Source organism: Sturnus vulgaris, chromosome 2 (assembly GCF_052056855.1).
Source record: "Sturnus vulgaris isolate bStuVul1 chromosome 2, bStuVul1.hap1, whole genome shotgun sequence".
NCBI classification, from domain to species: Eukaryota; Metazoa; Chordata; class Aves; order Passeriformes; family Sturnidae; genus Sturnus; species Sturnus vulgaris.
Window position 1 is genome coordinate 113078372 of NC_142244.1, and position 27335 is coordinate 113105706.

The 27335-nt window shown below is 37.1% G+C and overlaps 1 protein-coding gene across 16 annotated transcripts in view; it reads left to right on the plus strand.

The window, feature by feature from the left end:
* The window catches only part of KDM6A (lysine demethylase 6A), a 151203-nt gene that overhangs the window by 117718 nt on the left and 6150 nt on the right, over positions 1–27335 (plus strand). For all 16 annotated transcript variants that reach the window (XM_014876744.2, XM_088160407.1, XM_088160410.1 and 13 more), the window contains 9 exons: positions 11223–11352; positions 12776–12881; positions 13583–13788; positions 16247–16311; positions 16412–16486; positions 17771–17919; positions 18932–19046; positions 20621–20808; positions 21983–22124. In XM_014876744.2, coding sequence (XP_014732230.1) covers positions 11223–11352; positions 12776–12881; positions 13583–13788; positions 16247–16311; positions 16412–16486; positions 17771–17919; positions 18932–19046; positions 20621–20808; positions 21983–22124 — 1176 coding nt within the window. The remainder of the gene's footprint in view (positions 1–11222; positions 11353–12775; positions 12882–13582; positions 13789–16246; positions 16312–16411; positions 16487–17770; positions 17920–18931; positions 19047–20620; positions 20809–21982; positions 22125–27335) is intronic.

Sequence of the window (27335 nt, forward strand, 5' to 3'; positions counted from 1 at the left end):
AGTGACTTACGGTAAAGATATTTCACTCTAGGCTACAGTGGTGTTCATAAAATTGAGCCCCCACTGCAATAGCCAGTGGCTTGTGGCAGAGGAGGATGGTTGAACCCAGAGCAATAATAACTTAAACTGCTGCAGCTAAATCTGTCAGTGTTCATCTCTGGTGCATGTGCTAGCAGGGAGCCTGTCAGGTAGTCATTAGCTTTGCAAATTCACATTTAGTGCTGCTGCTCGCAGCCCTCTCTATGTAAAATATCTCAAAGTCCTCAGATTTTCCTTGCTAGTCTTTGGAGAGATTTGCCTGCTTGCTTAAAAAAGAAATTTTTCAAAATCCAAACAAGCTGAGAAATTGAAATGACCATTTAGAGCACTGTAATTTCTGTGTCTGTCCTTTACAATTGTCACTGTGTTTGAAAATGTTACCTAAGATCCCCTTAAAGTTCACACTAGTCCCTTTAATCATAAGCATATGGTTATTGAATGTTTTGGGCTGTACTGTGATGTTTTCCATCCTGAACTGTGTTTGCAGTTCTTTTAGTTGAAATGTTATCTGTATTTTTCTCTGTTAGAATTCTTGTTGGAATTTTTATCAGCTCAATATATTTTGCTTCAGAATATTTTATTTCGGATCTATGCTTGCTATATTTTATATAGCAGATATGGTGGTTTTGAGTATTACTCTTTTTGATACTAAGAAAAAATAGTACAAAAGCATGTTTATATCATTCTCCAAGAAAACCTGCATCTGTTACTGTGATTGAGAGCTCGTAGTTCCTAATGTTGTGGGATTTGATGAGTAATACTGATCCATGATATAGCAGTCTGTCGCTCTCTCTTACCGAGATAAATTTCGTGAAAGAGAGGAAAAAAAACTTTAGGGAGCCTATTTTGTCATCTTTCAAATATTAAGTCTTATTGTAATGTTCATTTCCAAGTGACATTGCTACGCATACTACATTCATAAAAATTAACAGTTTAACAGCTTTTTTTTTTTTTTAATTGGGACCATGTATATGTTCTTTCTAGTAGAAGTATGAAAATAGCTCCAGTGTATGGTGTCAGGATGAGTGCACTGCAAATAGACATAATATAAACTGTTAGAGACTTTTAAGTTTTTTCTTGAAGTTTAACTGATCTGCCTCCAAAACTGGAATGTAGCTTTCTTGAGAGAGTAATGGGAAGTGTTTCACCCTAGTGAAATGTTGCATTTTGATGTGTTTAGTGTGCTGTTGTAGGAGAGATCTGCAGTTAATGTTCGGTAGCAAAACATTTATCATTTTAGCTACAAAGTCTGTCAACCAGCAAGTCCTTGTGTTTATGCTCTTTGATAGAGGTGTAGTATTCCTAGTGATACTTAATTTCCAAGATAAAGGAGGGCTCATAAAGGTGTTTCACTTGGCTTCTTACAGTCAGTACCAGGCTCACATAATCATAATTTTTCAAGGGTGCTAAGCTAATACTTTGTCTCGTGTAGTTTGCAGACAGCTCAAAAGGTGTTAAATGTGCTTTTTTTTTTTTCTTTTCTTTCACACTGAGTAGAGATTGAGAGCTCCCTCTTCAGCCTGTCTGCACCTTCATTCAGCAAGGCAAGGACTTAGAAGCTGGATGATAAAGGAAGGTGGGCAGTGGGAAAGGTGGAGGAGAGAGTTGATTTTTTTAGCAGCTCTGAAGTCAAGAAATGGATCAGTCTGGACTACTTTAGCAGGTTTAGGGACAGGATTTCTTCTAGGCAAATAATTCTTTCTGGAAACTCTGCATATATCTGCTAATAATAGCGAAGTTCTGAGAAATAATAGGTAACTCACTTAACCTAGAGCTGGTTACCTGTTATTTCATACTAATAAAAATCATAACTGCATATAAATACTACATAATATATTAATAGTGGTTATTTATTCCCTGTCATTCTAATGTGTCTGACAGTTTATATTCATGAAGTTGAAGACAGGGATTTTCCAGTCTTTTTACTGAGTACTGATTAACCCTTGCTTTGTTCTTAGATGTGCAGGCATACACATGACAGTTCTGGAGCAGAGTTTTGGCAGAACATCCTTGTTACAGGTGTTATGTGCATGACTGACATAAAGAAAAATATCTAGGAGGGAGAATTTTAAAAGATAATCTGCTCAAAGGCCTGCTGATGGGCATGAAAATAATATGTAGGAAAATTGAAGATATTTATGTGCTAATATATCAGATACTGTGAACTTCGATACTGCATGTTGACCTTTATTTTAATACACTGTGTGGTAATGCAAAAACAAATAATTGAAAGTACTTCCTGTAGTACTGATTATATTTGGGTCCTGTCTCTGCAAGTGGTATCTTGAGGCTCAGCTATGAAGTTGTGACCAAAAGTGTTGTTTTTTAGAATTACTGTAAAAAATGCAGAAAAGCTACCCACAGTATAAAACATGAAAATAATTGATCTTTTTCTTAAAAAAAACCAAAACAACAAAACCCAAACAACAACAAAGAAACTCTAAAATACAACAGGGAAAAAAGACCAGACAAGACCCCAGACACCTCTGCTAGAATAAACTTAATGCACAGGGAGAGAGGAGTTGTCCTGTAGAATTAGGTTTTATATACTGGAGATACACTGCAGTGGGCCTTAAATGTATTCAGTATATTCGTGTGTGTCAGTTGTTACATACATACCTTTATTTCATTTGATATGTTCAGAAAGATGTTCTGGCTTTATCTCTAATATATTCTGTTATCTTCTGGCATATTCTTCTTGCTATGGGACAATAGTCATTCGATACAATCTGTTGTCCTGTTGTCTTGATGGTATTCGCCAGGCAAAAATAGACATTTTGACAGGTAGGAAGAGGAGGATGTGACTTGGATTTTTTTATGGCTGGAGCTCTAGATTAATCATTTTTATTTTCTTCCTCACTCTTCTGCATTTGGCTCTGTTTACTGTATGCTTGCTTCAAAACCAGGGTGCTTATATTATTTGTAAGTCTCACTGAAGTCCTTAGATGTCTATTTATTATTTTTTCCTTCAGATGCTTTCTGGTTTAAAAAAAAGTCTTGTCTAAAAGAGCCGTGTTTTGCATCTTTCAGACCGTACAAGTTTATTTGTGTTTAGAGCACAAAAGACCTGGAATTAGTAGCAGTTTGGGATTAAGTAATACGCAAGAGTTGATTCACAAGGTAACTACAATTGACCTACTGCGGGAGAGTGAGCTGCAGGATAATGAAGTTCCTCATGTCACCGGAGGGATTTTATCAGGAAGCAGCATGGTAATGCTGACCACCAAAAAGTGACCTGTTAATGTTCCAAGGGTTTTGTGCGTTGCTTAAGAACAAAGAAGCATCAGAAGTATGGAAATCTGGTGGGGTTTAAAGGGAAAGCAATTTATTAGAACAGGCATTCAGAAGTCTTGCATCGCAATAAAATAAAATCAGAATTAGTTAGGCGAAAATAAATGCTGGGAGACTGTCGTTTTGCCTTACATAAACAAGTGTTGTCTTAATAAAAGCTGCTCAAGTGAAGCCATTAGGTGAAAGGAGATGCTTTGTATCATAAAATGCAAAACACATGCCAAAGAGAAAACTCCGTTTGATTCTTCTTTTATTACGTGTGAATAGGTTGTCTGCTCTGTAGAAACAGACTTGGTAAATGCTTTGTTTTGCCAAAGACTAAAGTGAGCACTTAAGTAGGGCAAGATAATTGTGGAGGCTGAAAAGTTTCTTTATATCCATCTTCCTTGGTGCGAGTGTTGAGGAAATATTTAACAGAGCCCTATTCTGTTCGTGGGGTGAAATGAGGTTGTTGAGGAGGCTGAGAAGGGGTCAGACATAGGGTGCTGGCACAGCAATTGATACTTGCACAAGGAGCTTCCCTTGAAGGGCCAGACAATGTCACTGAAAAGCCACAAGGAATTGAGAAATGCAGGAGCTGAGCTATTGACTCAGATATGCAAATCTCATTAAGATGCTGTTCTGGAGAACAGTAGGGTGGCAAATGTGCTCATCTTGTTAAACTGCTGGCTGGAGTGTAGGGATGAAAAGGAATCGAGGAGGTAATTCTGGGAAGTGTGATTTGGTTAGTCTTCCCTACCAATAAAACTGGTTGCAACAGTAAATTTTAAGGTGGTTATAAACCAACTAAATTATGTTTGGTAAACTGTTTACACAGTAAAGTAAAATTCTTTGTGTCTCTGAGCAAATTAACAGATAAAAGAGTGCACTATTAGATTTATTATCCTTCCTGAGATTCCTAGAGAAAAATCTGTTAAAGTCATTAACAAAAAAAAAATAAACAACAAAAAACCAAAAAAACCACCAAGCCAAAACCACAGCAACAACAAAATAACAAAAAAACAACACAATCCCAAGTAATTTTTGAGCATAGGTGAAAACTGTGTAATTGAAAATATGCTAAGAATAACTGCTCTGAGTTTGTTATTAGAAAAGTCGATTGTTACAGGAGAAAAAAAGAAGAGTGTGCTTCTTGGTGTGGTTATGTATCAGATTTCCTTAAAGAGACTGTTATCAAAAGCTCTTTTCTCTGCTCTTAGAAATGTAAGTATCTTTTCCCTGTGAGCAATCTTTCTGAAAGGAGAATTAATGAAACATTATCACAAGACTTGAGATTTAACACTCGAGGTGTTTTTTTCTACTGAAGTGAAGCCAGCTGATTTCCCACTCAGTGTTTCAACTGGTGCATCTAATTAACATCCCGGAGTAGGGATAAAAACCCAGTAACCATCTCATTTAAGAGAGTCCACCAGTCAGTTGTCCTTTCTAACACTGATCTGAGGTCAGGACCTTTGTTTAAGCAGTGTAGAGAGGCTCCTTAATTGACTTGTGTTGCTTCTTGTAAGAGAAGTAAGAAATACCTTTTTTTTTTTTTCTTCGTTATTTATTAAAGTTTGTTCACAAACTTTGTTCTTGAAAGAACGGGCAAAGGTCCAAACAAAACTTAGGGGTGAGAGGTCCTCAGACAGTTTTGAAGAGCTCAGCTGGGTAACTGGACAGATTTGTGCCAGCTAGAAGTTGTCATTTTTATGGTGATACATGGAAAGACTCATTTGACAACTCTGAAGCATTTCTGAACTTGAAAGCTTTACCAATTTGGCATGATCGGGGAAGGCAAATGAGAGGCGTAGGTTTGACTGTAACTTGTATCGAAAGGGATTAATAAGGCTTTTTTATAGTTCTTTTTGCTTGGTGTTCAGAGAGGGAAAGTATAGAGGAATCCATTGAGAAAAGTGACAGGAGCCCAGGAGAGATGAGGTTCCTCTCAAAGGGGCCTTGTAAAATGATAAACATACAGGACAGCAGAGGGTTTTTTCCGTGGAAAAGGTGCTAAGACATTGGAATGGGCTGCCCAGGGAGGTTGGTGGAGTCACCATCCCTGGAGGTGTTCAGGGAACAACTGAAGGTGGCGTGCAGTGCCATGGTCAAGTTGACAAAGTTGTGTTTGGACTCCATGATCCCAGAGGTCTTTTCCAGCCTTAATGACCTGCTGTTTCTGTGAAGGTGGTCTCGGCTAAATAGTCTGGAAAAGGGTCTGATAAATGGCCGGCATTGACACAAGGGCAGTAAATCCATTTCCTGAGGAGGACTGGGCAGGGCAGAGGCTGAAGTGGGCAGACTCCTCCTTGCTCCAAGGGCTCTGTTGGAGCCTGGGACAGAAGAAATTTGTCCTTACTGAAGGTGCTGCTCCTGTGCCTCGTAAGTCAGTGAAAGTCACTAAGTTTGGGAAGTCAGTGAATCACTAGTTTGAGAGCTCCATGGTCCACAGGAAAAGAGTCTCAATCTATTTGAGGGGAAGTACTTGGTGGAGGAAGGACTTGGATTAAATTAGTGTTTTGTTCTTAAAAACAATAAAAGCAATTCTTGTTTTATTGGAAATTTTATTTACAAACAAAGAGCTTTTTTGGCTTCAAGACAGAATTGCTCAGTTCCTCTAAAGGCACATTACATCTGGCAAGTGAACTCCAACATAGCAAAAGTTTCAGGAATAAAATTTGAAATACTGTGATTTCACAAGCTAAACACTGCTTAGAATAAGAGATTCTGTTTTGTTCAAAAGGCAAATGTCAAATTGTGCAGACGGGAAGCAGAGTTATCTGGAAGTAAAAAAAAAAACGCATGGGAAAATTTACAGTTCAGAGGGAAAGACAAGTGTATGAAAAAGTTTGGTGCCACTTGTTATAATGCTTTTCTTACGTAAGTCATTGATGTTATTCTGTTTGTCTTGCAGCCTCAGAGCAAGGTGATTAGCAAATGAAATAGAGAGGAAAGATGTAAAAGTCATTAAGAAAAGAAAAAAAGGAACATTACTTCTTACATAACATGCAATTAACCTATGAAATTCACTGCCAACCTGTACTATTGAGGTCAAAACCAGAACAGAATTCAAAAATAATTAGAAATACATTTGCATAATGAGAAAATCCACAGTTCTATTGTAGGATTTTCTGTAGTTTCATGAAAGATCTCTGGGAGTATTGCCAGCTAGTACCTGGTTGTGAAAGGCTGGGGTAGAGAATTGCATGATAAACAGGTTGTGTAATTATCTGGCATTACTTGCATTTAAACATAATGTAAGCTTGACTTGACTTCTTTCTATTCCCTTTGAGAGCTCCTCTCTATCCCCTGGCTACAGAAGGAGCTCGGGGAGGGGAAGCTCAGGGAGCCAAGCTGGGTGTTGTGTGTAACCACCTCCTTCCCAGGCTGGTGGGGATTGACAGGCGTTTTTCTGTGGTTTTGTAATAACTCAGGGTGAGAAAGCAGCTGATTGTATCTGCTAATTGTGAAGGGTGGGTGTTTCTGGTTTGAACCAGGACTGCATTGGGTGAGTGCTGTGCAGCCCGGTGCTTCAACTGATTCCTTCTGCAGGCATGTTTCAAAAATGTCTTGTTCCTCCCTCTTCGTAGATCAATTAATTGTGATAGAATTGAGGTAGAGTGTCAAATAAATCCACAGTTCCTTGTGTTCATTTTAAATGTGATTTTTATTGGGGGAAGAGAGGGTATTAATTTTGTTCTTCTGAATAACTATAATCTCTTGAGCAGTGAAACCTCGTTAATTCTCATACAGCTAATCCTCCAATAATAATTCACTTTGACTGACTCCACAACAAAAATAACTGCTTAAGCACAAATGCTTCTAACTTACTCTGTTTTGACCTGTAAATTGTACCTAAAATCCAAATGTATACATAACTGGAAGTTGTTTAGGAGCTTTTTATTATCACCAAAAAGTCATAATCTCCCAGGTAGAAAAAAAAAGGGCAAATATTTTAAAAAGTATTGAAGCTAAGAGTTCCAGAAAACACAGAAGAGGTGTTTAGAAGAGAAAAACCTGTAGACAAAAACAAAAAAAGAAGAATCAAAATAATAATATCTGCACAGAACTATTAACATGGTCAATAAGATGAGAGTGTTCAGTAAATATTTCTGTTCTGTGCTTGGGAAAAAGGCAGATGAAATGTTCACATCATAGTTTGTATTCTCTTTTCAAGGAGAAGGTTAAACAGCAGTTATCGTTAAATTTGGCATTTTTAAGTCAGAGGCCCAGATAACATACATCCATGAACTCTGAAAGAGCGAGCCAGAGAACTGTTTATAATTCATATAGATTTTTTTAATAGTTCTTGGAAAACAGGAAAGGTTCCAGAGGACTTGAAGAGCACATTTCCTGAGAAACAGACATAATTCTCTCAGTCTGACGTAAGGGTTGAGTAAAATAATAAAAATATTGAGGTGATTAATTTAATAAACTTAAAGAATGATAATTATTGATAATGATTCTTGGTTCTGGGAAAAGAAGTTTTATCCTGTTAACTTTCATATTTTTTGAGGTAGAGTTTTTATTTTAAAATAGAGTTAAATTTGGTACAGCTGTGTAACACAAGTAGCTTTCAACCTGCATGATACTTTTTTTTTTGGTCAGGTGGGATGATGCAGAATAAATCCTGTACCTAAAAAATGTCTCGCAACTGCCTGATAAGTGTTACGTGGGTGACTGTTGAAACTGTGTCACACCTGGACTTCTGGTCAGAGGGGAAGTTCTTACCTAAGACTGGAGGCTGTCAACTGTCTCCTAAAAGCTGTGGGAATGTATCCTAGAAAACAGTTAAATATAATTAAAATGGGTGTTCTAATGAATGTGATGATTGCTTATTCAAGAGATCCCCTGACTACTTGAAATAATCTCAAGCAACCAAGTTACAGGACAAGAGGATATGGTCTTAAGCTGTGCCAGGGAGGTTTAGGTTGGACATCTGGAAGATGTTCACAGAAAGGGTGATGAGACACTGGAATGGGCTGCCCAGGGAGGTGGTGGAGTCACCTAAGGAAAGGCTGGACATGGCACTCAGTGACACCGTGGTCATTGGTCAGGGATTGGACTCAGTGATCCCAGAAGTCTTTTCCAGCTTAATTGAGTGATTTTTGTGAAGTTAAGGCACCAGTTCCATCCTTGGTGGTTGATGTTCTCCTGAGCACAGCAGTTTGAGTTTGGTCCTTGGGTGAAGCACTTGAATGAGTTGTTGCTTTCACCCCTGGAGCAATCTGCAGTGGCCTGAGTGCTGTGGCTCAGGACAGGCTGCACATCACTGTGCATCACTGTGCCCTTGTCCCCCTGAGCCTGACAGCTGATCCTGCCTTCCTTTCCCGCTCTGGGGGAATGAAGGATGTTGTCCATGCACAGTCCACAGCAAGCCGGTTTGCTTTGGAAGTCAATTTAAATGAAAGAAGCTTCTCCTCCTCTTCATTCCTTCATCACAGATCCTGGGTATCCGCTTTCTTTTGGGGGTTTGTTTTATCTTGAGCAGTGCATTTGTTGCCCCTTTCAGCCACTATGAAATACTCTCACAAAAACTGCACTCTTGAAACTCAGATATGTGGGATTTTCAGCGCAGTTGCTGTGGTCAAAAAGGGTCTTTCACTTTCCTCACACTGGCTGTAGTTCCGTGTTTCCAGAAGTGGAGAGGCTGGCAGGGGATAGTCACACCGTGGTAGCAAATATTTTTAGTATTTCTGTAGTGGTTTTTATAATTTCTATTGCTCTGTTTGGCACACTAACAATTACAGAATTATTCTTTAATAGCTCTCTTGCCTTGTTATTAATAGTAAGATACTCTGATTCATAGTTTAAAAAAAAAAAGATGATAGGAAAAAAATTGATAGAGTGAAGCTGGTCTGTTACAGACAACTTTAAATATTCTGCCCATCTGTTTCCTGTGCCACTTAAATTATGAATATTTTGCTGTCTCAGCTTTGCTTTTCTTTGTCCATTTTCCTCTTAAAATTTCCACATAGAGTTTTAGTAGCTTAATAGGAAATTATAGCCTGCAATTGGTAATACCAGCTTCAAGTGCTGGGATTATGAGATATCTTTGTTCATCTCATCTTTTCCTTTGTGCTGTTTCTTTGCCTTTCTCCTCTGCCTTTTCAGACGTGTAGTTTCTATAAGTGTACAGAAGTTTTTTCTCTCTCCATTGTCACCCTTCCCTGAAACCCCCTTGTGCTGTGGTTTTACTGAGCTTTCACTGTGATTACCTTGCTGGGAGTGCAGCAGCTCAAGTCCCACTAATTCTGAACAATGTCCCTTTTTCTTCAAGTTCACTTTTTCTCATTTTCCTTGACTTAGAAATTTCCTGAGAACTGTTTATCAATGCAAACTGAATTTTGTCGAAGTTCTTTCTTATTTTTAATACTATGTATGTGTTTTTCTTGGTTTTATTTCTCTGTTTGGTAATGCAGAGGTTTTAGTAACGTCTGATACCTGCTGTTTAGATTCTAGTTTCACTTTGCATAGATGGTCTGAATCTCAGGTTCATGCAGCTGTGGTCAATAAATTTCTGTGTGGTGATGATGATTTTATATTGCCATGTTATTTTTGGGTTCTTCTTTTGTTTGCTTTTGTTGGCTTTTTTTTTTTGTGTATGTGGAGACAATTAAGCCTTTGCAATAACTACATCAGACATTAAGTGCTGGCCAGTGGATTTTTTTTGCCAAGTTGGATGATGACTAATCAACGCTTCTGCATCACTCTTTCACTTTCTTGGAAGTGAAATTCTGGCACTGGGCTCAGCTAGCACAAGGAATGAGCTGTGTGACAGGTGTACTTTGGGCTGTGTGAGATGTTTGTCCATTTTGTTTAAAGTGTTTGTCGTGTCAATCTGTCTGATCTGATCTCAAGCCCCAAGTCCATCTTATGGGTTCTGCTCGTTTGATTTGAAGCAGTGATCTCATGACCCAGTACCATGGCTGTACCATGTTTCTCAGTTTTTGAAACAAGTTTTTATTGCTGGGAGTTACATCTGATAAAAAGCTGTGTTTTCTGCTGAAGACTGTTGTAAAAAAAAAAGTTAGTAACCAGTGAATTTTATGAAGATACATGACTAAATTATACATTAGAAACATCCTGTTTTGTGGGATGTAACAACAGTGAATCAAAGGAGGTTGGAAGAAGGGTTTGAATAGTGTTTAGTGGGAAGAACCTTGAAGTAGTTGAGTAATTTTTCACAAGAATGTAAGAGGGGGTTTTGTCAGTACATTCCCAGTGATGGTGACTGGGTATTGACTAGAGGCTAAGCTCAGAATGGAGACTTTTCAGGTCATCCATTACAGGAAAAGCTACACATCCAGTGTGTCCTGCACACCTGGAAATCTCCAGGGAGAGGCTGCAAATACAGACAGAGAGGTTCTCCCTGGAGTCACACACAGGGACATTGACACAGCAGCTCACTGGGGGTGGATTATGCAGCAGTGGCTCCTTCTGCTTCAAAATGTGTAAGGCAGGGAGGGGTAGGTATGGTTGAGTTCAGTGTCTGTAGTGTTGCTGTGGTGGTTTTTTGTGACTCAGCAATTTTTTGGCTGAGACGTTGTCATTTTCTGACTTCTGCTCTGCTACCTCAGCTCCTTTGGAATGATAATCTACCTGCTAAGGTTCTTTATTTGCAGTTGAAACCTTCTTTTCCTCTTAAATTTTATCAAATATGTCAATATTTCTATTTAAAATGGCTATATTTTAAACTAATAGGGTGATGTTGCAGATTCAGCAGGCAAAGTGGGAATAAGTTTGAATAATATCAAATTATACACAGAGAATTCTCGATTAAAACATACAAGCTTTATTTGCATCTTAAATTATGGTTTCTCCTTAATACAACATAATTTTGCATAAGAATTACACTGATACACATTTATTTTATTTGCCAAGTATTGACAGAGACAGCTCTTGTTTCCTTTTAGGAATCTGGGTAAAAATGGCTTATCTAACAGTAGTATTCTATTGGATAAATGCCCACCTCCACGACCACCGCCTCCACCATACCCTCCCTTGCCAAAGGACAAGCTGAATCCACCTACACCTAGTATTTATGTAAGTAAATCTAGTGGCAGAAATACATTGCTGCCTGTCTTTTGTAATTGTTTGGATATCTGAATTATATAATGTAATTATTTTAAAGATGCACTGTTCATTACTGACTTCTAATTATGGTACTCTCCAGTCTACAGACTCTCCTGTATAAGCAGGAGAAATGCTAACCTTAAAGAAAAATTTTAGACATAGTTTAACTCTTGAAGGACTTGTAAATTAAGAATTTCAGTAAACAAAAGGAAAAATACTTCAGATTTTTTATTTTTAGTACTCAAATGTTGGCAGAATAAGCGAAAGAGTTCATTATAAGCAATGCACAGTATTTAAAAAATGTATGTACAATTTTTTGCAAGTGACAGCTTGTGTATAAATGAGCAAGCAATTAAACTAAACTCCACAACAATCTGCTTCAAAACATAGTGAAGAAAAATGAATAAAAGTTGAGGTGATGTTAGGAACAAAATGTCACCAGGAAAGGCAGGGTTCAGTTGAGTAGTATTTTCAAGCATTACAACTTTTGTTCTGAAAATGAAGTTTCATAATAGCTTTATTGAGCTAACTTCCTTAGTTATAGAAGGATAAATTACAGGATATCCACTTCCTTAATAGCAGAAAAATAAATCACAGTATGTCCATACAGGTGGTGTGAAAAGCTGGCACTTGGGTCTGAGTGTGCTGAGAGCTGGGTTAGGCTGGATGCAATAGTGCTTCCAGATGTTTTCCAGGTGTTGCACCTGAACTCATCTACCTTAATAAAAGTCCATCCCAGCTTTGCTGAGTCCTCACAAAGCTGGCAAGTCACCATGCTGCCACTGCAGTTGTGCCACTGTTTGGGAACTCCCTGTTGTGTTTTGTTTATTGCTAGAAATGCCTTCAGCATTCCAAAGGATTCATAGCAATTAAAAAAAAAGAATCAGGAGGGAGTCTATAGCATAAAATTGAGGTTATAGGTGCAGAGAAGCATAAGAAAATCAAATCATCCTTTCTGGTTAACATGAGATATACCATGAGAGTAGTCTTTTAATTATACTGTTGTATACATTAGCTGTAAAATTAGCCCTTTTTTACTTCTGAAAAGAAACTGTATTGCTCTTCAGAGAATTCTGTGGATTTAGGGAATGTACAAGGCTACTGTCAGATAAAGAAATTAAGTTCAGGAAACCTGAGTTGCAAAGCTGAAGCAGCCTGGGAATAATTCATGCCAAGAAACAAATTACAGTAACAAATTAATTTCAGGAGTGAACCCAGCATTTACCATAGAAAGAATTGTATGGTGTAACTGTTCATTCCCCACAGTGCAGGGAAATGCAGAAAATTCCTGTTTTCTTTCTGTTATTTCTCTTTTGTTTTACTATCCTTTCTTGTTTTACAAATAAGGAATCTAGACTGATCTGACATCTAATATTCCATTATAATTTTGCAGTTGGAAAATAAACGAGATGCTTTCTTTCCACCTTTACATCAATTTTGTACAAATCCAAACAACCCTGTTACTGTAATACGTGGCCTTGCTGGAGCGCTTAAATTAGGTAATTTTTTTTTTTTTCACGTTGGGGAGAAATTAATGTTTTTTAAAGAGAAGTTTCTCAGTTCTTAGAAGTGGATATTTTACTTGTATAATACTGTTTTACCTGTATATTCCAAGTCGTTAGGGTAATTTGTCATTTCTCAGTTTGCTGTTGTTTCTAATCTTGGTCATGTCAAAAAAAAACCCACCACAAATACAACAGATTTTGTTGAGCAGAGAGGGAGCTGAGCTGTGGATATGGAAGTTTAGAGCTAGACATTTTCCTATGAAAAACCTAATGCATGTCTTTTTATGTAGATCTAATGATCTGTAATTTGACTGTGTGCAATATTTTGAAGTCTCTAGATAGATAAACTATCACTGCTGGTAGGAAATGTGTTTTATGATAGAAATACATTCATAAAGCTCTGCTCTGAAAAATACTTTCTTGGTAATAGATTTGAACATTGTTTGCAGATTTGTTTAGCCAAGGCATGTAAAATATTTCTTGTAAAATAGTCTGTAGTTGCTAAGTTTTTTCTCATTTTCTACTGGATGTATAGAGAAAAGTTTTTTGGGTGTTAATGTTCAGGTGGGCAGTGTTGTGAATATTAGGGGGTAAAAATGATTTGAGAGTAAACCTTTCAATAACTTCAGACATTTTCCTGCATTTTTTTTACTCTATTTTAACCTTCATTTGTTAATTTTATTGCTTTTAATTAGATCTAGGACTCTTCTCTACTAAGACATTGGTAGAAGCGAATAATGAACACATAGTGGAAGTAAGGACACAACTACTGCAGCCAGCAGATGAAAACTGGGACCCCACTGGAACAAAGAAAATCTGGCGTTGTGAAAGCAGTAGATCTCATACAACAATTGCTAAATATGCACAGTACCAGGCCTCCTCATTCCAGGAGTCTTTAAGGGTAAGTTAATTGCTACTATTCGAGTTATAATTCACAGACTGCATACTGACTCTGGAGCCAGTTAATAATGGGCTGTTGGAAAAAGCAGAAACTGCTAAGGAAAAAGAGACATTTCCATTTGCATGAAGAGCACAGGTAAATTTTCAAAATCTCTTTTGGATAGAGGGTAAAATAGTATATTCTTCCCAAAAGCTTCGTATAAACTTCAGTTTAATAATGTAAAACTCATGGTTATTACATACTTTACAAGTTTATTAGTTTAAGCTTTTGTATTATAATGTCAAAATTCACATTAAAATATTCAGAACTGGAGGCTTTTTTACAATTTGGGTTGCTTCTAATTTCACATGTTTTGAAATCAGATTTCTTTGTTCTTCCTACTATTCTGAATAAATTTGGATGTGGCTTATTAGAAGTTTACACTAATACTGGTCTTTTGTTGGGTTCCAAACATAACAGTTCGTATTTAGTTTAGAAGTTTTTAGGCTTATGTGACAGAGTGAAATATTAGAAATAATATTTCCCCTTCCTGCCTTGGCAGAGGGGGGTTGGACTCCACGATCTCCAGACATCCTTTCCAATCCTAACTATTCTCTTACTCTGAGATTCTGTGAAATGTGATTTTATTGATATTTTTAACATTTTTTACTGAAGTTGTGAGCACATTCTTGAAACTGGCTATGGGAACTCCTTGAAGGCATTTGTTACCTGGTGTTGCAAAAAGATTGGGCTAAGGTTGGAACTAAGACAAGAAGATAATTTTGACCAATTATTTGTTAGAAAATAGGGAAAAAGTCAACGAGCAGAATTGACTATTGCACTTTTCACTGCCTTTACACAGAAACAGAAATTATTTCAGTAAGAAGGGAGAGAGAAATTCTAAATTTAAATTTTATGCATCAGAGGAAAGGGTTAGAAACAAAGAAATTAATTTCTAGTTGAAGATAACAGAAGGGAATCTAGTAATAAGGCTTCAGGCTGGTACAGGATGAAGAAAAGAAACAGGAATACCATGGGAAGTGGAGGGCTTGGAAATAATCTAGAACTTGGGATTTTTCTTCATCTGCAGTGGTAATAAATTTCAATAGGATATCGACTGAAGTTTTGTGGTGGCTGAAGGTTTCTGATGCCCCTTGAGCAGTAGCACCAATGCTGTATTCCTGTATGTCATTCCAGAAGGGCTGGGAAGCATTACATCACTGGAATATAATATAATTATCTATCTATCTATCTATCTATCTATCTATCTATCTATCTATCTATCTCTGTTTAAAATTGTACATAATTGTACATACTATGAAAGCCTCAGCTTTCGATTTGCACCACAATGTGTCCTGTAGGGTGTTCTGATTGGTTTTCTTCCTCACTGTTGCAAACTGGTGGTAAAAATGCAATACATAATATAGTTTTTAAGAGTGATGATTTTAATTTTTCCCCTGGAAATTAGAAAGACACTGTATCTGTGTCCTTTGCCTAGCACTGGTCTGACCTGTCCTTAGGTGACTTCCCAGTGTTTAGATGAAAGCTTTATTTCTTCTTTCTGTAGCCATAGTTCTCTTGGCTTGCTCTAAGTGATCTTTTTTCTTTATTCTTGTAACAGCTATTACTTTGCTTTTCTAACATGTCTTGCAGCATTTGATAAATCCATTTTTGTTTCTCTTTGTCCTTCTTTCAAAGGATGAATAAGACTTTCTCAGGTACACAGGGCACTTTGAGATTTAACAACAATCCCATTCAAAGCCAGAGATCTTTGGATAGAATCCAGACAGTTCCTTCTTCCTTTTTGTCTTTCTTTTTCCTTCTATGTCCATATACTTGCCAAAATAGAAGTCTTTAGAATAGGGTTTTGAGCACAGTCTGCTAAAAAGATCAAATTGCATCATTTAATTTTGGTTGGATTTTTTCCACTAGTCATGGTCTCAAGTACTGCTAGTGCTAAAATAGCATATAGCTATGAAAGATTCAAAAGATTTTATATAATGGATTTTATTAAATTGGTTTTATAAATATTAGTCATCCTAGTTTCCTGTCAGGATACCTGCTTGACTTTGTAGGGAGGTAGATGTTCTTATTTGAAAAAGTTAATACTAGATTTAATACTGGATTCCACCCTCATAGTGGAGCAAACCAACATACTCATTTCCAACTTGAATGCAGGCCAGCAGAAATATTTACAGTGGAGACATTTTCTGTTGGCCTGGCCTGAGTGTCATGGAATCTGCAGCCACGAATAATTTTTTTTCAATGCATTTGACTAACTTTAAAAATTTTCTTCATAATGAAGAAATGTTGACATAAATTCTTAGACATGGATATTTCAAAGGTTGTGTCAGTATCTTGAAACAAATGTACTTGTATCAATACCTATGTTATCACTTTATACCTATCTATTTTATCTGTTATTTTATATATGTGTGTGTATATAAATGTAAAAACATTTCAAAATTTCGTTTTATAGGAGGAAAATGAGAAGAAGAGTCACCACAAGGACCACTCAGATAATGAATCCACATCTTCTGATAAGTAAGTGTGGTATTACTCTATTAATTCTGTAGTTGGCTGTATGTGCTATTTTACATCATTCCCTTTTCACATTTGCCTGATACATTTGTTGTCTCTGCAGCTCGGGGAGGAGGAGAAGAGGACCTTTTAAAACAATCAAGTTTGGGACCAACATTGACCTGTCAGATGACAAGAAGTAAGTTGATGACAGTTACTCCTGCTCACAGTGGGATTCTACATGATGATAATCCTTCTGGAAATCCAGTGTAGTATTCTCAGACATCAGTCAATCTGTTGCTAAATTCCACTTGCACACCCCATTTCCAGAATGAAATGGTTGCCTTTGATCTTCAGACTATTGTTGCAAGTCCTCCACATGCTAAAATATCTTTCCAAACTTCTCTTTCCAGGATTTTTGGTTTTCCAGAAATGAGTTTAAACATCCATCAGAAAACCTTCTTTCTAGTCCTCCTTCTAATCCATTCCCTTTGTTTCATTGTGAAGCTTTAAATTGTTTGCTTACTACTTCATTACTTCTGACAACACCAAGTTTTTCCTTTTTGCATAGAAGTTGTAAGATTAAAGGGTTTTTATTCTTTTTTTTGTTTGTCTGAATTTTTGTTATTCATAGGTTTTTTCCCTTTCATGCATACCTGTTTCCACCTTTTCATAACTTTTGCTTCTTTATCCAGTAACAGGATTCAAAATATGTAGCAATATCTGTGGGTAAGCCACAATACCTCTCAAAGAGCCTAAAAAAAAATTGAGTATTATTTAAATTATATATCCTTCTGTGAGTAGATGAAGGTAACATAGAAAATACTATAAATACTCTGAAAGTATATTTTTATTGTCCAGCAATAGTTATTTGGTTCAATCTCTGGTTAATACATACTTCCATCAAAGATCCAGCATGTCTAGCCTGTCAGTCCCACCAGCTGCAGTACAAAAATTCTGGTCTACTGCAGTCATAAGAAAAGAAGAAAAGTTCATGGTGTTTGGATGATGACATCTTTTGTGGCAGTCACTGGAAGATAGATGTCTGCATGTGTGGATGTGATTAGAGGTTGCTACAAAATTTTAGATATTGATGCCATCTTTCTATAGCAGAAATTCCATCAGTAGATGCAAACTAGTTGATAATAAACTATTACTCTGACCAAGCCATTGGGAGAGAGACTTCAAATGAAGCTAAGCAAAGCTAACCTGAGGCTCGTAGGGAATTGGATTTTGATACTTGAAAGAGTTCTTGTAGGATCCCAGATAAATGTCAGATCTTCTGATCTGTAGTTTCAACTTGCGCCACAAAATTGTTTCCCCTCAACTAGCCTGTCAGATATGTGATTGTATTTGGAAATATTTTAAAATTGAAAGACTAACACAGATAACTATGCTAACAATTTTTTGAAAATGTTTGTCTCCCAGACTCTTCTAAGAGTTTCAGGGATTCACAGTTTGTCAATTTGCTATTTTGCTGCAGGTGGAAGTTGCAACTCCATGAACTGACAAAACTTCCTGCTTTTGTACGTGTGGTATCAGCAGGAAATCTTCTAAGCCATGTTGGTCATACCATCCTGGGCATGAACACAGTGCAGCTCTACATGAAGGTTCCAGGTAGCAGGACACCAGGTGAGTATAATGTGCATGAAAAAATGAGGTTCTGCTGTGGGGTGTTGGATTTAACTGCACTGCAGATTTCCTATATCTTACAGCATGTCTGAACATGATAAATAAGCATATTCAATATTTTTATATTTCTTACTTAACTGAACTCTGTGTGTCCAAAGCACTTGGAGTGGAAATTTCTGGGTTTCTGCAGTGCTAGGGAATTGTCCTGCTGACCTCTTACATGCAATAGTGGATTCTTAAAGGAGAAAAAGAAATATGGGTATATATACATTGACATTTATATAAAATGAGTTTATATACGTAGACAGTATTTGTATTTTACATACCTTGGAAGGTTTTAGAGGCTTCCTAAGAGGGTCTGGTGCAATCCTAGAAATCAGAGATTTCCACTTTTTTGATTGTTACTGTCTGAGAATAGGACTCAATCCTCCACGATGAATCATGCTGTGCTGGGGCCCTGGACAGGGACTTGAGGAATCTTCACTAAATTTCAGGGTTTATTTTTTTTTTAAGTACATGTTCAGAAAATTCCATTAGGGATTATGGCTCAGTTTTCCAGCTCTCTAAAGAAGATAAAATACTGGGCATTTCTGGATGAATTTTGGTATCTCTTTCAGAAAGATTTTTTTTTACTCCTTGTCTCTTCAGTGGCTGAAGTCACAAAGTTTTGCACCTGACCAGGACTGTCAAGAGACAGCATGAAATAAAAAATCTGAGCTTTTGAAGTATTTTTTTCTACAGGAGGGATGAACTGCTGAAATACTAGTCAAATCCCCAAGACTGGGTAGTTTCAATTTTCTTTTCCACAAACTAACAAAAGCAGAATTTTCATGTCACTGGTAGCTTAACTGTGTAAAGCAACTAAATAGTGTATGTAAGTGTCATATAAAATATATAAAAATACGTAAACTGTGGTGCAAGTTTTTTTAGTAGTTGTATCTTTGCATTTTGTGGCACTGTTTTGATATAAAGGCCTCACATAAAGTCTGTTTACTTTTCTCTTAAATTTCAGGTCATCAAGAAAATAACAACTTTTGCTCAGTAAATATAAATATTGGTCCAGGTGACTGTGAATGGTTTGTTGTCCCTGAAAGCTATTGGGGTGTCATGAATGACTTCTGTGAAAAGTAAGCTGGATGTGCTGTTTTTCTCTTACTTTAATCGAGTTTTTTGTGCATTTCTCACACCTGAGGGGGGAAATTACTGAGAATGTTCTAAGGGGACATTCTTTTATGGGTTTTCCATGTAGTCAGAAAAGTCTTTTAAAAGTAGGTGAAAATGCAAAATCTAGAGTTCATACAAAATATTATGTTTGTACAATATACAGAAACTTGGGTTGCTTGTGACAAAAGCAAAAGCAGAATTCTCTTATTAGAAGCAAATACAGAGTCACTGGTATTTTTACATATTTTCTTCTTGCATTTAGAGTGAAAGCATAATTTGGTCAGACCCCAAGAGGCATCATGGCATGCTTTGCTTAGATTTACATATTTGTAACTCCCTGGAAAAGCTGAGGTACCCTGAGCATTGAGGAACTACTCAGCCAGCTCTAAGATTAGGATTTCTCTGCAGTGCCTTGTGTAGAGTGGTTTTAAAAACAAACAGAACAATGTATGTACACACACAAAAAAAAGAGGGAGCATCAGTTGTGTCCCTTAATCATGCCAGTGCTCAAACAGGAGCCTCTGAGGTTGACTATGAGAGAAGGTTTTTTTTACCCAGTTGAAATTGGATTAAGCTCTTGACTTCAGAACTTTTCCAGAGCTCTGCAAATTCATCTCATGTCTCTGTATTTTCTGCCTGTCTACTGACAGCTGTTCTTATTCTATCCACCCTTACATAGATAAGCCATCTCAAAAATGTAATTTCCATTGATGGAATAGTGATGTCTCTGGCACAACAGGCCTTGTTACTTGCATGTCACTGTCCTTCTGAGGCTGACAGAAAAACTGAGAGCTTGATAACCTCACAAAATGTCTACAGTGCCACTGCAGAGACACCTGATTGTCTTTGAAAACTGCATTGCAAATAATCTCTCATGGTGCAGTATAAAAGCAGTATGATACTGGGATAAGGATGGGAGAGGAGCGTGGATTTTGCATAACCATAGGGGAAGAGTTCAGAGTTAGGAAATCCATATGGAGGTGCTTTTCTGTGCTGCTCAGGAGGGTCAGCATTTCTTGGCTGAGAGCACTGACCCATGGATCCCAGTGGAAGTGTTGCCAAGAGGTTGCTTGTTGTGTGGGCAAGCTGCACATGCACACACAGACAGTGTGAGTACATGTTCAGAACAGAAAACATCCTGGGGGGCTGCTGTGGTCTGTACAGATCAATCAGTGGTGAAAAAAGCAGCATTGGGCACTGGTGGCACACCAGATTTGACCAAAGGTTGGTCTGCCTCAGCATCAATAAAATGCTGGGAAACTTAAAGGAAATTGGAACTTAACTAGAAGCTATAAACTGACTTCACATGGGCAGGTGGATGGGTTGATGTTCTAATGTATTGCAGGATGTGAAATGTGGAATTATGATCAAGAATTTTATACATGACACTTTCCTTTTGGCTACTCTTTTTGGGTCACTCATTAGCTGCAGAAAAAAATTAATGGTGATGGTCATTTTTTACAGATTGCATTGAAGTATCTGCCACTAACATGTCCATTGGTAAATGCTGAAGTCTTTATCTTTCCTCTTGTTTCAGGAACAATATGAATTTCCTAATGGGATCTTGGTGGCCAAACTTGGAAGATTTGTATGAAGCCAATGTCCCAGTTTATAGATTTATTCAAAGACCAGGGGATTTGGTGTGGATAAATGCTGGCACTGTTCACTGGGTTCAGGCTATTGGCTGGTGCAACAACATTGCATGGAACGTTGGCCCTCTCACAGGTATGTGTGAGCAGTGCCCGTGCTGAACTGTGTGTGGGTAATACTGTACTGCACATGGCACAGAACCTGCCAGTTCTTACTGATTTGCCATGCCTCACTAGATGAAAAAAAACAATGTGCTGTATTTTTAAAATATGATGTGTTGAAGCTTTAAATAATTCCATTGTAAGAGGAAGAGAGAGCAGCAAGAATGCAGTCTTGGCACTCATGCTTTGAATGGGCTTGTTGAAGTAAAATGTGTTTATTAATTTATGTACTGTCTTCTTAGGCCATTTCTTAACCTTTTCTCCCAAATTTGTTCTACCCAGCAAACTGCAGTATGGATTTCATAAAATTTACAGACTAATTCTCTAATATTGCTGGGACAGTGGGTACCTAACAGCTCTTTAGTGAGAGCATCAGGAAATGCAAACAGTTGTAAAATTTAGTTCATAAAGGAACATTAGGTTTCTCAGACCTACTGCTCAAGAATTCTTCAGTTTTGAACCATGGTCGTGGAAGGATTTTTATCTGAGTGTAGAAGGAAATTCCACAGTGTTCTAAAACAAGAGTCTGTCAAGTGTTTGAAGAGAATGTACTTCCAAAAAAACTTCTGTTTTCTTAAGTAGTTTAAAATGTGTCTTTATATGGAGCAATAAAGAGTGTATCTCTAGGATTGTGTGATTGACTGATAGACCTCTCATGTTCAGTCACAGTAAATTTTGTAAAACATTTTTAAAAGAAGGGTGGAGTGAGTAGGCTGCTTAATGAAAAAGTCTGACTCACTTCTTCTCTCAAGAAGAGATTATATACCATAGCAGTGTAGAATCATGATAAATTGTGAATAGACTGAGATGCAGACATTTCAAACCTGACTTTTATTTTAACCTAGAATACTTGAAAATTTACTAATTAATCATTTTTTAAATACAGCCCCATGTTCAGCAAAGAAATCGAACACTTGTCAGTAACTTGTCTTCACAGGTATTTGTTGCTGCTGTGGTATTGTGTGTTCTTTCAGCATCACAAATCCACTTCCTAAAAGACATTTTAAAGAATAGAAATGTAGTTAGAATGAAAGGCTCATTGTGAATGAAGTTTAGCTGTAAAGGGTATAAATCATTATTAGAAACAGAGTGATCTTGGCTGATAATTGTTCCTTGAGCTGATTGCTGCTGTGACTGTGTTTGTGCAGCCTGTCAGTACAAGTTGGCAGTGGAACGGTACGAGTGGAATAAGCTGCAGAGCGTGAAGTCCATAGTGCCCATGGTTCACCTTTCATGGAATATGGCTCGGAATATCAAGGTCTCAGATCCAAAGCTTTTCGAAATGATAAAGTAAGTTTTGTTTATTTGAAGATTTACTGTGCCCTTTTCCTCTTCACACATAAACCAGTGGTTGATTTATAAATAGTTCTTTGCAAGACTTTTCTGTTCCTGGGAACCAAACCAAAATTACTTTACACTCAGTTTTTCAAACACAGCATTTATAGGTATCTCTAATTTTATTTTGTTTTATGTGATGTTATTGTGGCAAAGCTTTAGAATCATCTAAATAACATTTTTTTAGTTAAAGGTGCCACAGATTTAATTCAGCAATTTACAGAAAATTGGCTTTGATCACAGCAGCTGTTCAGAGTATGTATCATCAGAAATAGCAAAATTAGGTCATCAACACAAATACTAGAATTGGAATATATAGTCATTTTTACAGCAGAGTTAAATTCTATATTTCTAGAACCTGTATTTTATGTTCTCATGCTGTCATTTGGAGATCCAGTATAAATCTTTTAAATAAAGGCAAGTCGGAACTTGAGAGCCTCCTTCCCTTTGCTCTTCTGAACAATGAATTGATTGATGTGTAAAATGATAATTGAGTTTAGTGACATTTCTCATAGGCATATTCCAAAGTGCAGGAATATTCCAGGTTTCAAGCATCTGTAGTCATTTTCTTTAAAGGGTGCAACTTCAAGAAATGTAAATCATATCACAGCACCATACTGAGGTTGGGGAATGAATGAACATTTCAGCATATAACATAGGGTTTGTCTTAAAGTGGGGGAATGAATTCCAAAGCATATTACTCATCATGAGAATCCTCTGGTAGCAGCACACTCTGCTTTGCCTGAGTCTACCAAAGCACTTCTGAGCCCTTCTTAGTCTTACCAACCTACTGGATAAACAAGCATTGAATCCTTTTATTATTTGCCTTGAAATGGGCTTTAAAAAATGGTGAGTTAACTTGTGACAAACAGGGCAAAGAAAGAGAGTATCTTTTTTCTCCCAGAGAGATTTATTGGTGACATCTGAGTGCGACACCTTTTTACAGTAGGAATTTAATTTAGGCTTGAACATCTGTTGCAGAATGGTGGCATTGGGGAAATGTTAAATTTGTAAGAACTGAGAGTGTTGGAAGTTGACAACAGGGAGGTTTGTAGTCACTCTAAAGCTTGATTATAGGGTAGCATTTGTGTGTGAATGCTTTCCTAAAATCTAGGAATCTATACTTAGGGTAAATAAAGTATTTGCTGAAGGCCTGGCAGACTTGCCCCTTCAATTAAACAATTTGTGCTCATATTCCTAATGCCAGCTGCCATAAAGAAGAGAAACTGAACAGTTAGAAATCAGAAACAGGGGAAAATGCAGGAGAGTGTGGAAGAAAGAAAGCCAAAAAGTCCATTTAAAAATACCAAATTCACAAGCTTCACTTTTATCTTTATTTATATAAAATACATCTAAAGCCCAGCAGACATCTATTATAAAGCTCAAAGCTATTCTGGAATGTTCTTGAAAAAATACGATTTTGGTATTTTGGCCACTTGTATTTTGCATTTGCCATGGTTTGGGGTTTAAAAGGAGAAGAATGTGACTGAGTATAACATCCTTCTCCAAGAGAATCACTTAAAACATGATGGAGAAACACAGAGGACTAAATGGTAATTTGCTGTTGTCTTGCTGGCTGACAACAGCCCAGCTTTTTCTAGTAAGAGACTCAAACTTCAGGTGTACATTACAAATAAACAGAGATACTGAGGAGCAGATGGAAATTTTGGGTGTGCCTGCATTCACTTTTTCCAGTCTACTGAAACCATTTCCAGTTTACTTGGATTAAGCCTCCCCCATCCAGCTTAGTTATCAGCCAAAACTCAAGTTCCTGCTGTGGATGCAGAGAGGAAAAAGGGGATGAGCAGCTCTGGTTTGTCATGTCCAGTAGCAGCAGCCTGAAATAACCTTTTGTTGTGGTCACTCCTGTAGTTACGGAATAGCAATTCCTAGAAATCAGTATCAGCACAGCCTGATGTCTGACCTTGGCTTTGTAAACACACTGGGAATGCAGAAACCTTCATGAATTCCCTTAAGATAGGGAAGCAATTGCATAATTTTCCTGTGGACTCCTTGTCTGCAGGAAAAACCATCTGGTAAGCAGCTGTTGTCCATGGCACCTGGATTTTCTGTGTACAAAATAGAGGCATTGTGAGTTACATATATGTGAGAGTATGCATGTGTATTAAAATGCTAGAAAAAATGGTCATTTTTAATAGAGATGGTTGAATTCCATTTTGGATAGCTGGCTTCATTGCCATCAGGAAATAAAAATAAGAGACACAGCTGTCATCTTTTTGCTGAGCACAGGTCTGTCTAAATACGTATTTAGGTAATTTTGGCTTCTGTCTCTGGGACTTCATAGGTATCAGCATAGTACAAAAGATTAGCTCTTGGAAAATGATAAAAAGTAGCTTCTAATTCAATTTAAAAGAGAAATACAAATATGTCTTAGTGGTTTGTGTGAAAGTAAGCACTGCAGAGGCAATAAACTAAAATTTGAGCATAGTTAAAAATATTGTGAACCAGATCAGTGATGAAAAAAATGGAGTAGCAGAAGGGAAAAAGCAATAGAAGAAGGAAATTTTGTTTTTTGAAGAAATCGGATGCCTTGCTGTATTTTTAGTTAATGTGCAGTTCAGTACTGTCTTGCAGGATAGAAGTCAAAGAGAAAACCTGAAACTTTCTCATGAGATCTCATTTTTTAAAGATTTGATTTTAACAGTAGAAGCAGGAGCACAGCAGAAAATATGATTTAAAACTTGGCTGAGGGAGGACAGACCTCATGAAAAGAAAAATTAACTGCAAACCTCTTAGATGGAAGCTAGAAGGACTTTTACAAATGCATCTGAGGAAGAGAAGAATTTTAGAGGTAGAGTGAACATAGTAATAAAGGCTTAAAAAATTAATTCCAAAGTAACTGAAATACTAAGTTCTATTACAGAAGTAATTTCAGAAATGTAAAAGAACATGACATGGGAGAAATTATTTTGCACAAAATCATAAAGTTAGGTAAAATACTTTCCAGTGTCAGGGAAGATGTATTAGTGGAAGGTACAAAGAGGTCGTGCATTGCCATTGGGATGGTCACTGCACTTTTAAGAAGTTGTACTGAATATCTGAGTATTCAGATGGGTTTATCACTGCCCTTCTAGAATAAATCAGGATTATGTCCATTTTTAATTCTCTTCTGTTGAATATTTGAATTTGACTGGACATAATTTACTCATATCTTTATGCCATACCTGCAAAGAATTCGGGAGGGGGATGGTCTAGGTTTTCTTCCAGTTCTCACTGTACCAGAATAAAAACAGCTAAAAGCTAAAAGCTGACCCCATTGAACTTGCACACTATCACTTTGCTAGGAACCTTTTTGGCTTTCTTAAGGCTTCCCAAACTTCAGGGAATTGTGATGCATATTCTCAGTGATTCACAGTTTGTATCCTTTCTCTCATGTTTAAATGCATGAAATAGTTAACATTTACATTTTCAAGTGCTATTACTGGGACCTGAATTTTATCCAAGGAGGGGGTGTTCACTTTCAAGCTATTGTTTTCTGCTTTGTTTGCGAATTTGGCAAACTGTTGTAGCAGTGTTGTAAGTTGGTTACATTCTGGGCAGTTCTTTTTTCACAACTGTAACAATAGAAAAGGCTTTGAAAATAAAACTTAGAAAAGTCTTTGGAAGTCAAGAGTGGAGAACAATGGTGGCAGGTGTGCTTGGAGTTGCTCTTTGGGGTGCCCAAAGACTTTTCCAGGTAACAGCAGAAGAGAAGAATGGTAGATTTTAAGTTTATTTGAAATAATCAGGCAGTATTGCAAAAATGTACTGAGCTTGTCAGGAGCACAATAACCCAATACTGCAATGAATTAATATTTAATCTATCACCTATGGTTGGCCTTAAATTCATAACTCACACTCACGTCAAACTTTAAAAGTGTTGAAGGAGTTACAGCTTAATGAGCTGTATAATTTTCTTGAAATTGGGTACATGAAAATAAAGATGTTTAACAGAGAAACACACTTGCAGTTTTGTGTTATCCTTACAGTGAGGGTGTTAGTGAAGCCATAGTGGAGCCACTGCTTTTAGTGAAGATGAAGAGTGTGAGTGTAAAATATGAGGAGAGTATTTCAGAATCCTGAGCTTCTATTAACTACTTGGAAACACATTAAAGAAATGTGGTGGTTTTTTGAAATAGAGAATGTGTGTATCACATGTTTCAGGCTTTAAAATGGGAGCAGGATCAAGTTGAAAACATTTTATAGAACTCTTGAGCACTTTGTTTTCTGTCCAGTGTTTGTTTTTACCCTTAATTTTTTTCAATCTTCCTTCTGCATCTAATGAGCATGTAACGTAGCCACTCTGTGGAGGAGAAAATTGAAGGCTGCAAAAGCTGCAGCTCAAATATATAGGGTAACTGAGATCTAAAATTACTGTAAATAACAATGTAGTTTAGAAATTTGGCGACCTATTTTCCCAGCTTTTTTTGAAGAACATACACAGCTCATAAAATGCTAGAAAACAAGTTAGATTTTATTGTGAGGAAGAGAGCTGTATAAAATTGTGACACAAAAATATTTAGAGTTTTTTGCCTTTACAGGGGATATGACAGGGAATTGCGTGTTTTAATTTGACATTTGAACCATTCTTCTCTTCATTCATAACATAAGTGCTAGAATTATTTTTTGTGTTGATTTTTTTTTTCCCTCTAATACCAACCTGTCTTGTTTTTTTTCCTTTTGCATGGGAGAAGATACATGTTCATAAATTCTATTTCCAGTGTGTGTAAAGTGATTTCTGGCAGAACTTGGGGTTTTAGAAAACTTGAGATAATAACGTTTAGTAGTGCCAAGAAGACAACAGGAGTTTTAGGATGTTAAGAGTCCTTTGGATCAGGCTGTAGTCACACAAAATGTAAACAGCTATGCTGAACTTGGCAGTTCAAGCTAACTTTTTGCTGACAAATTTATGGTTCAAAATAAAATACTTGGGTTGTTTTTGAAAACACATTGTTCTATTGTGCTTGAGAGCGCATTCATGTGTTTCAGTCAAAAATGAAAGGTAGAGCCTGTTTGCAGGGCAAGGGGGAGTCCTGAAAGAGCCATAAGCACAAGGTCTGACTTTTCCCTAAGCCATGAATCCAGTGATTCTTCCTAGGCAGCTGTTTCTGAAATCCCAGAGGAAGAGCAAGCTCCAAGTACAGTCTTGGAAGAAACTGAAGCCTT